Source organism: Formica exsecta, unplaced genomic scaffold (assembly GCF_003651465.1).
Source record: "Formica exsecta isolate Colony F162 unplaced genomic scaffold, ASM365146v1 scaffold218, whole genome shotgun sequence".
NCBI lineage: Eukaryota > Metazoa > Arthropoda > Insecta > Hymenoptera > Formicidae > Formica > Formica exsecta.
In genome coordinates this window covers 356,156-370,942 of record NW_021849477.1, presented here as the reverse complement: position 1 = coordinate 370,942, position 14,787 = coordinate 356,156, and the positions used below count along the sequence as shown (strand labels likewise).

Genomic DNA, 14,787 nt, shown 5'->3' with positions numbered 1-14,787 from the left:
TATATGGATTTTAGATATTTAAATAAATTTAAATATTTCAAAATAAATGATCTAGTATATTTTTATACACATTTTGCATTTTACATAATGATGTAACATATAGATCACTATCGCAGAGATACGAGCGATCATTTTACAAATAACAAATAATAAATTAAATACATTGTAAATTACTTACCCCATGGTTGCTCTGCCACCGTTTGATATGCCGTTGCTGGTCCGCCTTTTCCTTCCTCGCTGATTTTCTTCATGGTATTCACACGCGAGAAGACAGCTAATTACGATTACTCGCGTACTAATCAGTAAAATATGACGGCGATATTTTGCGCTCACGACATTGATTGCATTCTGACGATACTTTATTATTGCAATAGAAAAACGACGCGGAAACTACAACGCGATTACACAAGGCAATTGCCGTTGATCGTATAAACTATAAACGATCCGTTCATGGTTCAACTTCATGCGTCACTTCCCGCGCCCTCTCCCGGAGGCATCTGGCTCTGACAGTACGCTGACATAGCACTAATACTAACAGAGCACTGACATTACCCTGACACCGCACTGACATTCCACTGATATCACATTAACTGTGTATTTTTATATAAATGTATTTAAATGAAATATATTATATATATAAAACGGACAGGAGCGACAAATTTTTCGTACAAATTCAATTTTTACATCTCAAAAAATCCATTAAATATATGATTGTTATAAAACTCATAAAATTGTTGTATCGAAAGAGAGAAAGAGAGAGAGAGAACATTTACTTCTATTTTATATAAATATATTACTACGAGATATGTATATATATACTTCGATAAATAGCCATCGTCGCGATATTCATGTTCGTTTATAGCGGAAATGAATCAATTTCGCGAGCTGATAATCGCTACTTAAAATAACGGGACATAATTGTGAAAACGAAGATTAATACGACACTCGGAACAATTCGCATTGCTACCTTCTCGCTCGAGTCCCGCCGCGCGAATGACAACGGAGCTTTGGAATGTAATTGATAGCGCGCCGTGTTTGTTGTTATTCTGGCAACCAAGGTTGTTTACGCGAAGATCGCGCTTAATATAACGTTTAACTTGCTATCGCCACGAATATTTCACGCATGACGAAATATGTAAATTCACATACAAAATTCTTTTTCGAATTTCAAGTTAATTGTTAATTAAGAGTTGAGGTATTTTATTACTTTTTTCGTTACTTTATAGTCAGAGTTCTGTGATCCATGCATCATTACTCTCTTAAATGAAATCAATATATTATCACTAATAAGCAATGGTTTCAATTATACGTATAATATTGCAAACAATGAAATCTCACTGGAATTAGTGGTGATGTGTGGCAATCAGAGATATTTTAAAAAATGTGTTTTATTTACATTATACATAATATTATATACAATACAATATAAATTTATAGTAATATTTTATTTTCTGCTAGTTTATCATATCTTAAGAGTAAAAAAGTGTAATATGCATTTAATTCTCTTTCTAAATTTGAATATCTCTTATACGTATTTCAGTTTATACGCATGTATGTGCGGGAGTCCCTCCAAGCAAACGAAAATAAATATAAAAGTTAAATATAAAATATATATAAAAGCTTTAAACATTACATCTTTTGCAAATTTGTAGTATATTATGGATTTTCCAGTGAAATCTTATTGCCATAATCAGTGAAATATAAGAACGATAAATCAGACGCGACTGTTTTCACTGAAAATCAGTGCAATACTTACTAATCTTCGGTGAAATCTTGTCATTGCTTTAAACAGTGACAATTGTTACAATTGACTGATTTAATTTAGGAGAGTACACGTCCAGAAATGTGCGTAGTGTGTTTCTAAAATTATATTTAATAATTATAGCGAATAATCGCGCGCGCGTTTAGTACGTACCTTCTGCTCGAGTGCTATCGTGCGTATGATGATAAGGCGACCGTGCGTAAACAATAACGCGCTTACGCCACCATAGAAAAAGCGTGGAATTTTGTGACGTAGTATGTGTTTATATGTCTTGTTGACATTCTTACAAATGTAGTAATATTCTTCGATTAAAAAATCTCCTTTATTCTTATGTTTTTCTATAATGTAAATGTGCGCCACCGTATTTTATCGACGCGCTCGTTAGTCATGGAAAGAAATAATATCTATTTTAATAATATTTGATATATATGCGCAACAAAAATGCTAATTTATAATTCTTTTTTGAGGATAAAAAAGTTAAAAGTTGAGTAGATTTTCTGAGATTTTTTAAATATCATTTCCCCCCCAATTACAAAATAAAAGTGAATTTAATAATTGGAAATGTCCTGCAAGCATAGATAACGATAGTATAGATGTAGGAATAGTTTCACACATCTCCCAAACTGACATATTATAGGATTTTTAAACTAAATAGACGTTTATATAGAGAGGGTTATCGCATTTATAAAATTTTTAATCCTCTTTCGATTGATGCTCTCCAAATTTGAAATATGATTAAATTGGCGAATAATTCAAAATCCATAAATAAATAAATCCATAAATAAATAAAACAGTTCTTTTAACGCAATGTATCAATTTTAAATTTCTAAATTAATACTGACATATTTTATTAAAACATCATCGTTAAGTTGAATATCATAAAAATAATAAAATTTAATAATTGTAAAATGTTGCTCTCTCTGTGGGAGCTGAGAGCATAAATTAATTAATAAACGTACCTTACATATTATTTGAGCTTTATCAATCTTTTTACAATAATGGATTCTATAACGAAGAAATTTTTAATAAATTACGATATTTCATACATATATTCGATCTAGTTAAATAAACTTCTTGTTGATCCAATTTAAGATTTAGCAATTAGCTCTTTGATGTAGTAATTAATTAAAAACTGCGTAACATTAACAATTTAATTATACCGAATATTAATTCTTATGATGTTCCGCTAGTAGAAAAGTTAATATCTTCAACGTAGATCAACTCCTTAAACTTTAGTTTCTTGTCAAGGCGCATTGTTTCAAAATTTACCACGGTAATTGCTCCTTCGTTTAATTACATTGATTGATATAAAGTTGCTTTCATCTTATGCGATTTTAAATAGTGTAGTGTATGAATGCCGTTCCATATCAATGAAGAGGAACTTCCAACGCGACGGCTTGATTCTAATTAACCAGAATTTATTATCCGTGACACTAATCTCTGTTTTTCGAGGGAGAGCACCTTAATGGTTCTTTATATGCTCACGTCGCAATTAATTCTCGAGATACTAATGTGGATTTATACTTTCCTGCATCTTCTTCGTGCGGCCACGAGTATCCTTTTCCTTCTTTTCTTATTCTCGACTTTCGACGAAAAATAAAAATGCGTGCTCTGTCCCTTTGGTAAAGTAACGAGAACACGACTATTTTCCTAATTTAATAAAAAAAATATATGTAAATATATGTAAAAAAATAATAGACGGTTTGTCATCTACAGGAAAAATATGACGTAACGATGAGAGTCGTGTGCGCGCACAAACTTCGAAAAGGAACTTGATGTGCTAATAAAAAAAAAAAAAATCATATCTGTAGAGAATAGAGCCCCGGTGGGTAATGATATAACATTGCGTGCAATTAAGAAGTTAGGAAGGATAAGAAGACAGTATTTCTCTTATCAGAAGTTTTCAGCTTGACAACAAAAGCGGAGAAGCACGTCGCCGTTAGACGAAATTAACGAGAGCCATCAAGTTGGTGTCGGGAAAGGAAGTTTATAGAAAGAAGTTTCTACAACGCCAAATAATTGGATAATTCACTCTTGTGTTCGCCGAACATCTTTCTCTAAAGCGGTCAAAATTCATCCATCATTCATCGCGCCTCGGTTCTACAAACGCTCTTTCACTTTTCTTTTTTCTTCTCGCGAAGTGCCTTACCAATAAAATTTGCCAAACGGGGATCCGTCCGAGAAGAGAGACGTGATGACAGGTGCGGGATTTCCGGGCGCTTGATGGATATACGAGCAGATTTTTGGGGAAGTGATTTTTACACGAGGGCAGAGAATACATATACAAAGGGCGAAAACGAAACTCGACGACTGATGACGTCGAGAGAGAGACGACTCCTCTTGGCTTTTTTTTCAATACGTTTATTATTTTTTAAACAATAATTTTAACCGTTCGTTATATATATTTCAATCGTTTTACATACGTTGGATAGTTGTGTAGAGTGTAGACGTTAGCTTACAAATAGATTAGTTTAGTTTATCCATACATAATGTGTTCGTGTTTTCTTTCCTCTTTCTTCCCGTTAGAGTGTGTAATGGCTTCTTGTGTAATTAGATAATTAATATTTTACACATATAGCGTCTCTGCTTCCGCTTTCTCTCTCTCTCTCTCTCTCTCTTTCTCTTTCATCCTATCATTCTTCCCCTTCGTACATTCCTGTCAAAGCTTCCTCGTTCTCTCATGTTCACTCTATCTCTTTCCTTTAATTCTCTCCCTCGCCAGCCCCTCAAACATCCCTTTTCCCCCTATTTTAATGTTTCATCGGGAGCGGAATTACGTGAGGAATTATAGACGGATTTAAGTGCCATTTGCCCGTCGAAGCGATCGCGCGAAATCGAACGAACTCGAAATGCGTTGCGCGAGAAGGCGTGTGCGTTTCGTGACGAAGCGACGAAAGAAATGCGCGGGAACACAACGAAGGAGCAAACATGCGAGAGCATATCCACGCGTGCGTATATACGGTACGTGTGTTTACACGCGCGCGAACTGCATTTCCGATGCCGCGCTTAAGCCCCGGCGAGCCTCGACGTTGCGCCGGATGTGCGTACATATACGAGCGACATTAGTGAAATCGCAGGTATCGCGGATAAATCTCCTCCCGAATCACGTCACGACGATTCATCCAGACAGCAATGATCATCGAAGCCGATCGACGTCGACGAGAATTAACGCCAGACGCCGTATTCGGTCGCGTCTTCTCTCATTTAAATTCTAGACTCGCGACGAAGATACGAAACTCGTTTCGTTATTCTCGACAAATGCGATGAGAAGTTGGAAATTCTTACTCATTTATTACACTGGAGCATTTCTGAATTTACAGTGCAAACTGCATCTACCAGCGTGTTAGTGAATCACGTCACGACGATTCATCCAGACAGCAATGATCATCGAAGCCGATCGACGTCGACGAGAATTAACGCCAGACGCCGTATTCGGTCGCGTCTTCTCTCATTTAAATTCTAGACTCGCGACGAAGATACGAAACTCGTTTCGTTATTCTCGACGAATGCGATGAGAAGTTGGAAATTCTTACTCATTTATATTACACTGGAGCATTTCTGAATTTACAGTGCAAACTGCATCTACCAGCGTGTTAGTTTCAAGTTAAATTGAAAATTAGAAACTTTGGATTTTAGCTTTTGACATTTCGCGTTTCCTCCGATTTTATGTAACACTAAAGCACAGGAATAATTGTGCACATGTGAATGCCATAATAAGTTTGATATTATAATATTTCTCATTTATAAAAGAGATTTATAATCACCGTAAATTATTAAAAAATTAACTATTAATCTTATTATTTTAAAATATTGCAAAAAATAAATTTATATTTTTTTAGAAATTTATAAAATGCTCTGTAAATTTATTAAGATCTTACCGGGAATCTCTCATTGCTTCTTTCACGGAACCTCATATTTTTTAATACCATGCAAGTTCCATCCCATAATGTTCCATTAATTGCCAGATGCACTTTGGCAAAGATCGGCGAACGAGGAATAACGTTGTTGCTGCCATAATCCTGCCATTTCACTGCCGATACATCACGATCCGGCACTTCGACTAGGCATCATTATCGCTAAATCGGGTGTCTATGTATGTGTGTATGTGTGTATAAAAGAAGTCGTATAAGTTACTATACACAGTCTATCATACGTATTAGTGGCATTTGAGGCTCGCGGGGGCTCGAATTATATGCGGCGTAATAATCGCGCTGATCGGAGATAACTATTCGAAATTACACGAATTAACGGAATATCCGAATAATCGATGCGGATAATCCGAATATTTCGCCGTGTGAACGCGACAAATCAATACCAGGATAACATACAGCAAAGAGAGTGAATCACGTGAAGATTTGCCACTAATAGCCATCACTGACATCATGCATTATTCAAATACCAAGCGATTCTCGCGAGCTATCACACTTTGGTGACAAATAAAAATTTATTTGGATATATCCCATAATATCAAATCAATCTAATGTATCTAATATATAATTGACATTAAAAAAAGATCCGCAAGATTAGTGCTAAATGTCTAAATTATGTATCGATTCTCTTTGTGATGACCGACTACAAAAAGTAATGATTTAGCTATTCAAATTATCGTTTTTTTTTTTTTAAACAATTAAAACTGCATATATGTATATTTTTCCGGCGAGACACAACGTAATTCTGCATCCCTATATTTGTGGAGCCGCAACTTCAATTTGCGACGTTCGAAGGGTTAAATTCGAGTATTCGAATATCGAATGAATAAAAGACGAGAGACACGATTTGATTGACCGTTATTAAATATGTACAAATCACGAATGTGCATGCGCGCGCGCACACACACACACATCCCAATTTCCGAATATTCGAATACCGAATTATTCGAGTGCTCGCCACACGTCATCGAATGAGTGAGCGCTAATTACGATTTGTCGATGCAATTGCGAACGTTCGCCAACGGATGTCTTCAATGACCGGAAGTCTTCGGGACGAGGGAATGCTCGTGCTGATATACTACGTGCAACGGCAACAAGATTAAGAAGAAACATAATAAACGCACGTTGGGCAGGTGGCACTCGTTTCTGAGACACAGCGGATACAGACGCACAAGGGACAGACAGACGGACAGACAGACAGACAGACAGACAGACAGACAGACAGACAGACAAACGGACAGACAGACAGACAGACGAACAGACTGATAGACAAACAGATAGATAGAGAGATCGGCATGTCAAGAATGTAAAAATCTCTCTGTCTCTCTTTCTCTCGGTGATTCGTTGTTTATTTAAAACAAATTCTTTCCTCTCCTCAAATTTCGCGCCTTCTTTCTTTTCTATATTTTTTTTTACGCGCGCTTTCACAATTTTATATCGCTGTTCGTTCTGCGTACATTCTTTTATTTTATTGTTCGCTCTCTTTTGCATTCTTTTATATACTATCGATTAAATCTCTGTGTCGCCACTCCGAACCGCGACTCGCCAGAACGATAATAACGCTTGCTAATAATATTTAATGACAATAATAATAATAGTTACAATAATAGGATAATAGCGATTACAATAATAATAATTTTCGTAATCGTATAATAATGATCGCGATGACCTACAATGACGGCGAGAAATGTTCTTCATTCTCCCCCTTCCTCCGGCTCACCGCAATCCTTTCCGCTTTTCGCATAACGTATGTACATATGTATAGCAATAATTATTTCATTTCCTTCATAATAGCATCGGTTAATGTTTAATTAATGGCATCTCACACATTCTCTCCCTCTCTCTCTCTCTCTCTCTCTATACAGCAATAATATAAACACTATACCGATGATGACAATAGCGGTGATGTGATGACACGCGATGCAGATGACGTGAGCTCGATATCGTCACAAAATCGAAAATTACAAAAAAGAAAGAATCGGATCCCTTAAATATAACGAACGCCACGATGTGATTTATGATTTAGTCACTTAAATTCCTCGAGACATTATCAGGCTTTTGGAAGAATCATATTTTCTGCTTTTTTCTCCAACATTGCTTTTCTATTTATAATTATCTCTAGATAATGTTACCGCATATTACTTTTGTTGATCGTCCTATTAAATTGTCGATTTGTGTTAAAAATGGCGATGTAATTTTTATATTTGCAAACCGATTGTCTGAATGACATGACATATGGAAAGGATTAATAAAAGATATGATTATCATATTTATTCGTTTGAATACATTATCATCAAGCGTAGTAAGCAACACAAAAAAGTGAAAAAAAATTAATGTATAAATTATATATTTATTTAATTACAGTCATTACTATCGAACAAAAATATTAATAAGTATCAAATTTTAATATATATAGTCTTGTTGCGTTTATTCAATCTTTCAATTATTATTGTATAATCAACATTAAAAATAAGAAAAATTATCTGTTAAGATTATTCAAAATTCAAAAATTGCTTATAATCAATTTTTGGCAAAAAATGAGTTAACAAATTTCATGTTTTCGCTTATCACGCTTGATGACGTTTTGACATGACCAATTTAAAAATTGGTCACTCCTTACAGAGCATCGATATTTCGATGTTTAAATGCCGATTTATATCACAATTGGAAGTTATCTACTTTTAAAACGCATGCAAAATTACCATTCTTGTTACACAAATTGCATACATTTTCAATGATGTCATGAATAAAACACGAATGTTTCCCCTACAAAAACATTGATTGCCATTTTTTGTGACTGCAAAATAATGTAGAATATAAGAATCATAAAAATCATTAATGCAAATATCGATAACGTGGAGAGGTACTGAATGAAATATATACTATATATATATATATATATATATATATATATATAAACAGCAAAAAATTACTTGTGCAGGTTTTATAAAAACAATGGTAGTTCATAGTGTTTCAAAATTGCATATATAATTGCTTCATGCTAATTTGCGATCTGATTTATCAGATTTGTCTTGAATGTGTCGAGGTTACGTACCTGAAAAACGACGATATAAACAATCCATCACAAAATGTTTTAAAATTTCTTTTTGACAGATGTTCTTCGCCATCGAATATAGGATAACGGCGAACATATACAATAATTCCACAACTATATTTTCGTCGTATATGTTAACTCGTTTAATTACGAAAATATATATTATTGCTTTAAAAATAAAAACAATCATATCTCACTTATTTATACAATACCTGAATTTTGTCTCATAATCAAATATTATAAATATTTGTGAGTGTTGTAAAATAAATTAAGCGAATGAGATGCAATGCCATTTTGACGATTCTTTTCGCTGTTCTTGTCACTGTCGCGTGTATATTTTTTTTTTTTCATGGCGCGTTATAATTTACTTAATAAATTATTCCTTTGCACGCACGTCTCTCTCTTCATTTCGACGTCTCGCAAATCTTTTCATTCTCGCTTGCTTTCGCACACGCAACGCGGGGACGCATCCGCACAGGCACAGGCACGAATCTCACGCACACGCGTACGAATCACTCTCACACGTGTGTGTTTCTTGACGGGCACACGTGCCGTACGCACTCATGCACGCACGTAGAACGCAACACACTCTTGTACGATAAATACATGTAATGAAATATATTTCAAGCCGACTTAATGTAGGATAACAGCTTCATTTTCATTTGTATATCTCGTTTTAGGTCGTAAATCTAGAGGATTGGCACGAGTCCGCCGTACGATTCGATTAGTTAGAAAAAATCTAGAATTTCTTAATTACCCGTAATTTTATCGTAAACATTTAACTGTAGATTCGATACGTTCTCTTATAACACACGTTTCTCGCCTACGTTTTTTTTTACGGATATAACAAAACGCTCGTTACGTTATTTTCTTTTTCTTTTCTTCCTTATTACTCGTGTATTACGCGTTTATGTATAGCTCATGCATGACCGCGCGTGTATGTGTATATGTAATAGGATCTGTGCTCTCGATGCGTGTAATGGTGCGCGCGTGTTGTACGCTTCGTGTGTACGGCTATGTACGTATATAACATGCGCTTATCTGCGTTTTATCCTTAATTCTCCTTAGACACTTGTTACCTCGTTATCTCTAATTAACGCGACATCGTAATCGTCGTAGTCGCCTCCCGAGCGACACAATTCGCTCGACGAGATCGCTAAGGGGGGAGGGGAAAAAAAGAATGAATGAATGAAGGAACGCGGATATACGCAGAGAGGAAAGGAAAAACGGGAGCGCGTCGGAGTTTCGATCGGAAGGGCCCGAAGGGGAGAGTTTAAAACTGATCTCCCACTAGCGACTCGGCACTAACACACCCTTACATACGAGACACCGACGGGATAATGTTATCGAGGTTCGCTGATTCTCGAAGAAAGTTTTCGCATTACTCATCCCGTCGCAATTTTTTTTTTCCATTTCTAAATTATCGCTAAATGTAAAAGGAGCAAAATGCTTTTCTTCGTTTATATCATACGACAAAATAGTCGCTAAGAAGGAGGATGCGTTTGTAACGCGACTAGCGAGGTAAGATATGTGCATCGATAGAACTAAACTCCGCTTTTTCATTTCAATATGTGACGATATATCTGTGAAAAATGCGCGGATGTGGTGAGATAAAATAAAAAAAAAAAAATAGAATATTTATACCTAGGAATAAAGAGAGATTTCTTGCAGTCTTCGATAAGTGTTCGCGTCTCATTTAGCGTTCACTCCTAAAACTATCGGTACCCCTCTTCTCTTTTCTTCCTATTTACGTATACTCGATGCAATTCGTCGCATCGGGCATTAAAAGCAGGCATTAATCCGAGACTATCACTAGCTGAAAAGAAACCGTTCGCTCTCCCGCTGGTAAGGTTCGCGGACGTAATTACGACGGAATTTCCTCGTCGTCGTCGTCCTCGTATCGGGGTCCGCCGATCGAGATATCGATCCTACTAAAAAAGCGCGCCGTTCTTCCCCCTCCGCTTAATTTTGGTTTACAGAAGCCCTCCGTCCAAGCGAAAAGCGCTACGCGACGAGGGAGGATTTCTCTTCCTTTCGCGGTATATGTATATATATATAAATGTGTATGTATATATGTTATATGTATATACGCGTACCAGAATATACCAGAATTGAAACGGGACACGCGTCTATGCGTATCCGTCTACGTCGTAAAAAGTGCCGACCAATCGACGCCGTACGTCGACGACGGCATTACGCGAAAATTATCCCTTCGGCTCCAAAATCACGTCGGCTCCGCCGTGAAATCCAACGTAAAGAGAGAAGGCGACGTGAACAACGACCGAACGAGAATCGCTGATGAACGCGAACGCGAAACGTCGTCTTCCGGTAATCCGCCGCTTCCGTTTCCAAAATGCATAGGAATGGCGACATAATATTCTGGGAACGGCGACGATCTATTAGGAAATTGTCTATGTCCGCCACCTCTATCCTCACTGGAAGCATTTTCGATTTTCGCCAGCTATTCTCGCTGAAAAATATCCATTTTATCGTCTCTACGATAATGTCATCGAGTCCTCGATGTGCGTATGACTTTACAGGTTTGTCACGTGTGTGTGTGTATGTATCAGAAATCGCACGCTCTCCCTCTATTATAGTTGAAAAGGTTTCAATTTGATCCTCCGATTTAACGCTCTTTATTTAATTTTATCATCTCTTTACATCTCTGGTTAAGTACGCCTTAAATAATCAAAGAATAATAATTAATTAACGCGTGATATTTCCCAATCATTTTTTAGACTCCATCCATTAAAGCCGCTGATAATTTTACGAGAGAACTATTAAAATTATAATCTCTTAATGTAACTTATCGCGATTCGGAGAGAAAGCGCGCAAAACTGCAACGGTGCTTCATACGTACTTAATGCGTGCGATGCATATATATATATATATATGAGTGTATGTGTGTGTGTGTATGTGTAATGCAAAATATGCGCGTGCATATCCGTTTTTTTCCGCGTCCCTTTGGCCCTCTCGCAGCGCGAATGACGCTGGCGAGAATGGACCGCGAAGAACTGAAAATGTCGGCGGCGCCGCCAATCATCCCCGAGCGCGAGAAAAATCACCGGCGCCGCGAAAAATTTGCCGCAAAATACGACAACGATAATCTTTCCCGGCCTTTTCACGCGCTTTTTTTTAAATTCTCTTCTTCCTCTCTCTCTCTCTCTTCCTCTTCTTCTCCTTTTTTTCGTTTAATCGTAGAAAATGTGAGGCGTTACAAAAAGGTGTCCCGCGGCACGCACTCGACGCACTTACTTCCGCTTGTCCTCCGATTCCGTTCGCTCGCACTGGACTTCCGGTTGGTCACGCGATCCTTCTTCTTGCATTCACCCGCGTGTGTGGTGCGAGGAACGAATGGCGCGAGTGAATACAGGACTGCGTCGAAGATCCGGCCCGTCCGGCTTGTTTCGTCTTTTTCCACTTATTCCTGTCTGACTCCTCGGAGGACCACTCTCCGCGTTGTTCTTCCTCCTGCGTTTGGCTTTCGGGGACGAGTAGAAAAAGGGGGGAGGGAGTGATAGTTTCACTTATTCTTCCGTGCTCTTTCCGTCATTCACCCGCCGCATTGGCGACCGTCGACGAACTCAACAACAAATATTTATGGATAGCCCTGCTTGGTGTGTGGCCGGAGTGTGGCAATAAGAGTCTGATTGTCTTAACAATACTATCAGTTTTATACGAGAGAGAGTTCCTCTTTCTTTACTAATAGTCATTTATATAGTAATTATTAACAGTGTGTTCGTGTGTGTCTGTGTGTACCGTAATATTTTTTTTTTTTTCGTGAGTTAATTAGATAGCACTCGATATACTCTAAAAGTAAGAGTTATCATTAATATTGTTGTTTAACGTCATCGTTATTTTTTCATTACGATTATCTCGTTATTATTATTATTGTTATTATTATTACTCGCTATTTTTATCACTATTATTACTATGCGTTTATTATTTTTATTGTTATAGTATTATCGTTTTCTTTTTTACCATCGTTATAATCGATCACTTACATATATTATCGTTCGTCTATTATAATTATTAATGTATCTCGTTATCACACTATTCTTACATTTAATTATCTACTATTCTCATCCTTCTTTCTCGTGCTTGTCTCCAAGAACATCGCGTATCGTGCGTATAATGTCGCGCGTAATTTACAAACGGATCAACATTACGTGATAAAGAACCGATAGAGTGATAACAATGTTCCTCACGGTCCTCACGCGCACTCGTGTGTGTGATTAAATGTTTATCTATTTATACGATCTATTTATACATCCGTTACATTTGCGGACCGTCGTTGCGTGACGACAACAATGAATTCTTTCACTCTCGTTCTCTCGTTCTCTCTCTCTCTCTCTCTCTCTCTCACTCTCTCTCTCTCTCTCGATTACAGAGAATATAACTTTGTTTTATCTTTAAGTAACACATACACAACGTTGAGCAAAGATTTCGATTTAATCCGTTCGAAGGGACTTCGAGTGTGTCTCCCGTTTAGTCTCCTGAAATGTCCACCCAGCGACCACGTGTGGTTCCTCGATAACGTTAAACCCTATAATCGCTAATCGTGCTTTGCGCACACGTCGATCGCAGGCAACCTTCAAAATCCATCGACGCGCTATCGATGGCTCTCATGAATCTTAACATTACATAACCGTCGAGAAAACTGCGATTAAATCGCACGAGTTGTTACGCTTCTTCTTCTCCTTCGATCGCGCAAAAAAACGTCACACACGCTCGGCCCTTTCGCTGCCTCGATCGTTACATCTAGAGATATAGCTACGATCAAGTTTATAGACATAGTATAGACCGCGCATTTCCTGTATTTACAATATTTTAGTTTAAAGAATAAATAAACAAAAAAGAGAAAAAAGATTCAGCTGGAAGTACTCCTTCTCTCTATTCGCGCCTGTGCAGTAATATTATTAGCAGTGACTTATAGCAGAATAAAAATTTGACATATTCATATGATAGAATAATTAACTGTTTAGCTAGCTATCTCCATTTTTTTTAATTAGAGAAAGACGGAGCGTCCAGCTGTATCGTTTCTCTTTTTCTACCTGTTCCTTAGGATCTCTCATGCTAAGTTTATTTACACTATGTCTATGTCTAAAAACTCCCACCAAATGCACGAGGTAAATGAATGCTTTTCAGTATTCCGCGCGTATATGATTCTGACAGTTAATTAAATCGTTTCGATATACATTTAGTATGCGTTAAACTAAATATCAACAATTAAACGCGCCCACGCATGTACACATTCGTTGCATTAATTCGCGTTCTCGCACTAACGCAATAGTAACGAATGGAATTTGTTATACGCGTAGCAAAAAGATCAAACTGTGTTGCCCATGTTTTAAAAAGCATCCATGCAGTCGGCGAATTGCCCCATCGTTGATAGCTATGCTGGAATTTTATAAATCTCGGTTACACGCCAAAGCTGCGAATTGAAACGCAAACACAGCGAAAGGGCCAAACGCGCCTGCTCTTCTCGAACGTGTTATGTGAAACGTCAAAAGCCGACGACGACGACGACGCGACGACAATCGGATAACAGTAACAGTGTAACAACAGTGACAGTCATATTAAGGATAGCGATCATTACACGACGACATATCGACAATTTATAGCGATTGCTCACGCGCGTGACAAGACTGTCCTCGTTTATTCACGTGCATTCGCGGCGGCAAAAACGCGTGACGGGCCCGACGTGTTTTATCCAGGAAAAAAAACAAAACAACGAAATCTACCTCGCCACCTCGATATTTCGGCGCCATATCGGTAAACGTCGTCGTCGGGCTGACATATTTTCGCGCAGCTTCTAAAAAAAAGAAAAGAGGGAATCGAGAAAAATCCCTTTGTCTTTCCGCGCCGGCCAGTTGTTTCGCTCGCGGTTTTTTGACGGCTTTGTGCCGACAACCACAACGGTGGTTGTCGCGGGCGAGCCCCGATTATAATTCAATCCGCCCGACCGGCGTTCGTTTACATTTATCCCCCTACACACGTACGTGCACGGTCCACGGGGATTCGGGGGGGGGGGGAGAATA

At 37.6% G+C, this 14,787-nt stretch overlaps 1 protein-coding gene across 1 annotated transcript in view; it reads right to left on the bottom strand.

The window, feature by feature from the left end:
• Positions 1-677, bottom strand: part of LOC115235330 — a 108,108-nt gene extending 107,431 nt beyond the window's left edge. The window contains exon 1 of the mRNA XM_029807032.1: positions 179-677. Coding sequence (XP_029662892.1) covers positions 179-183 — 5 coding nt within the window. The 5' untranslated portion in view covers positions 184-677. The remainder of the gene's footprint in view (positions 1-178) is intronic.
• Between the last annotated feature and the right edge of the window lie 14,110 nt (positions 678-14,787).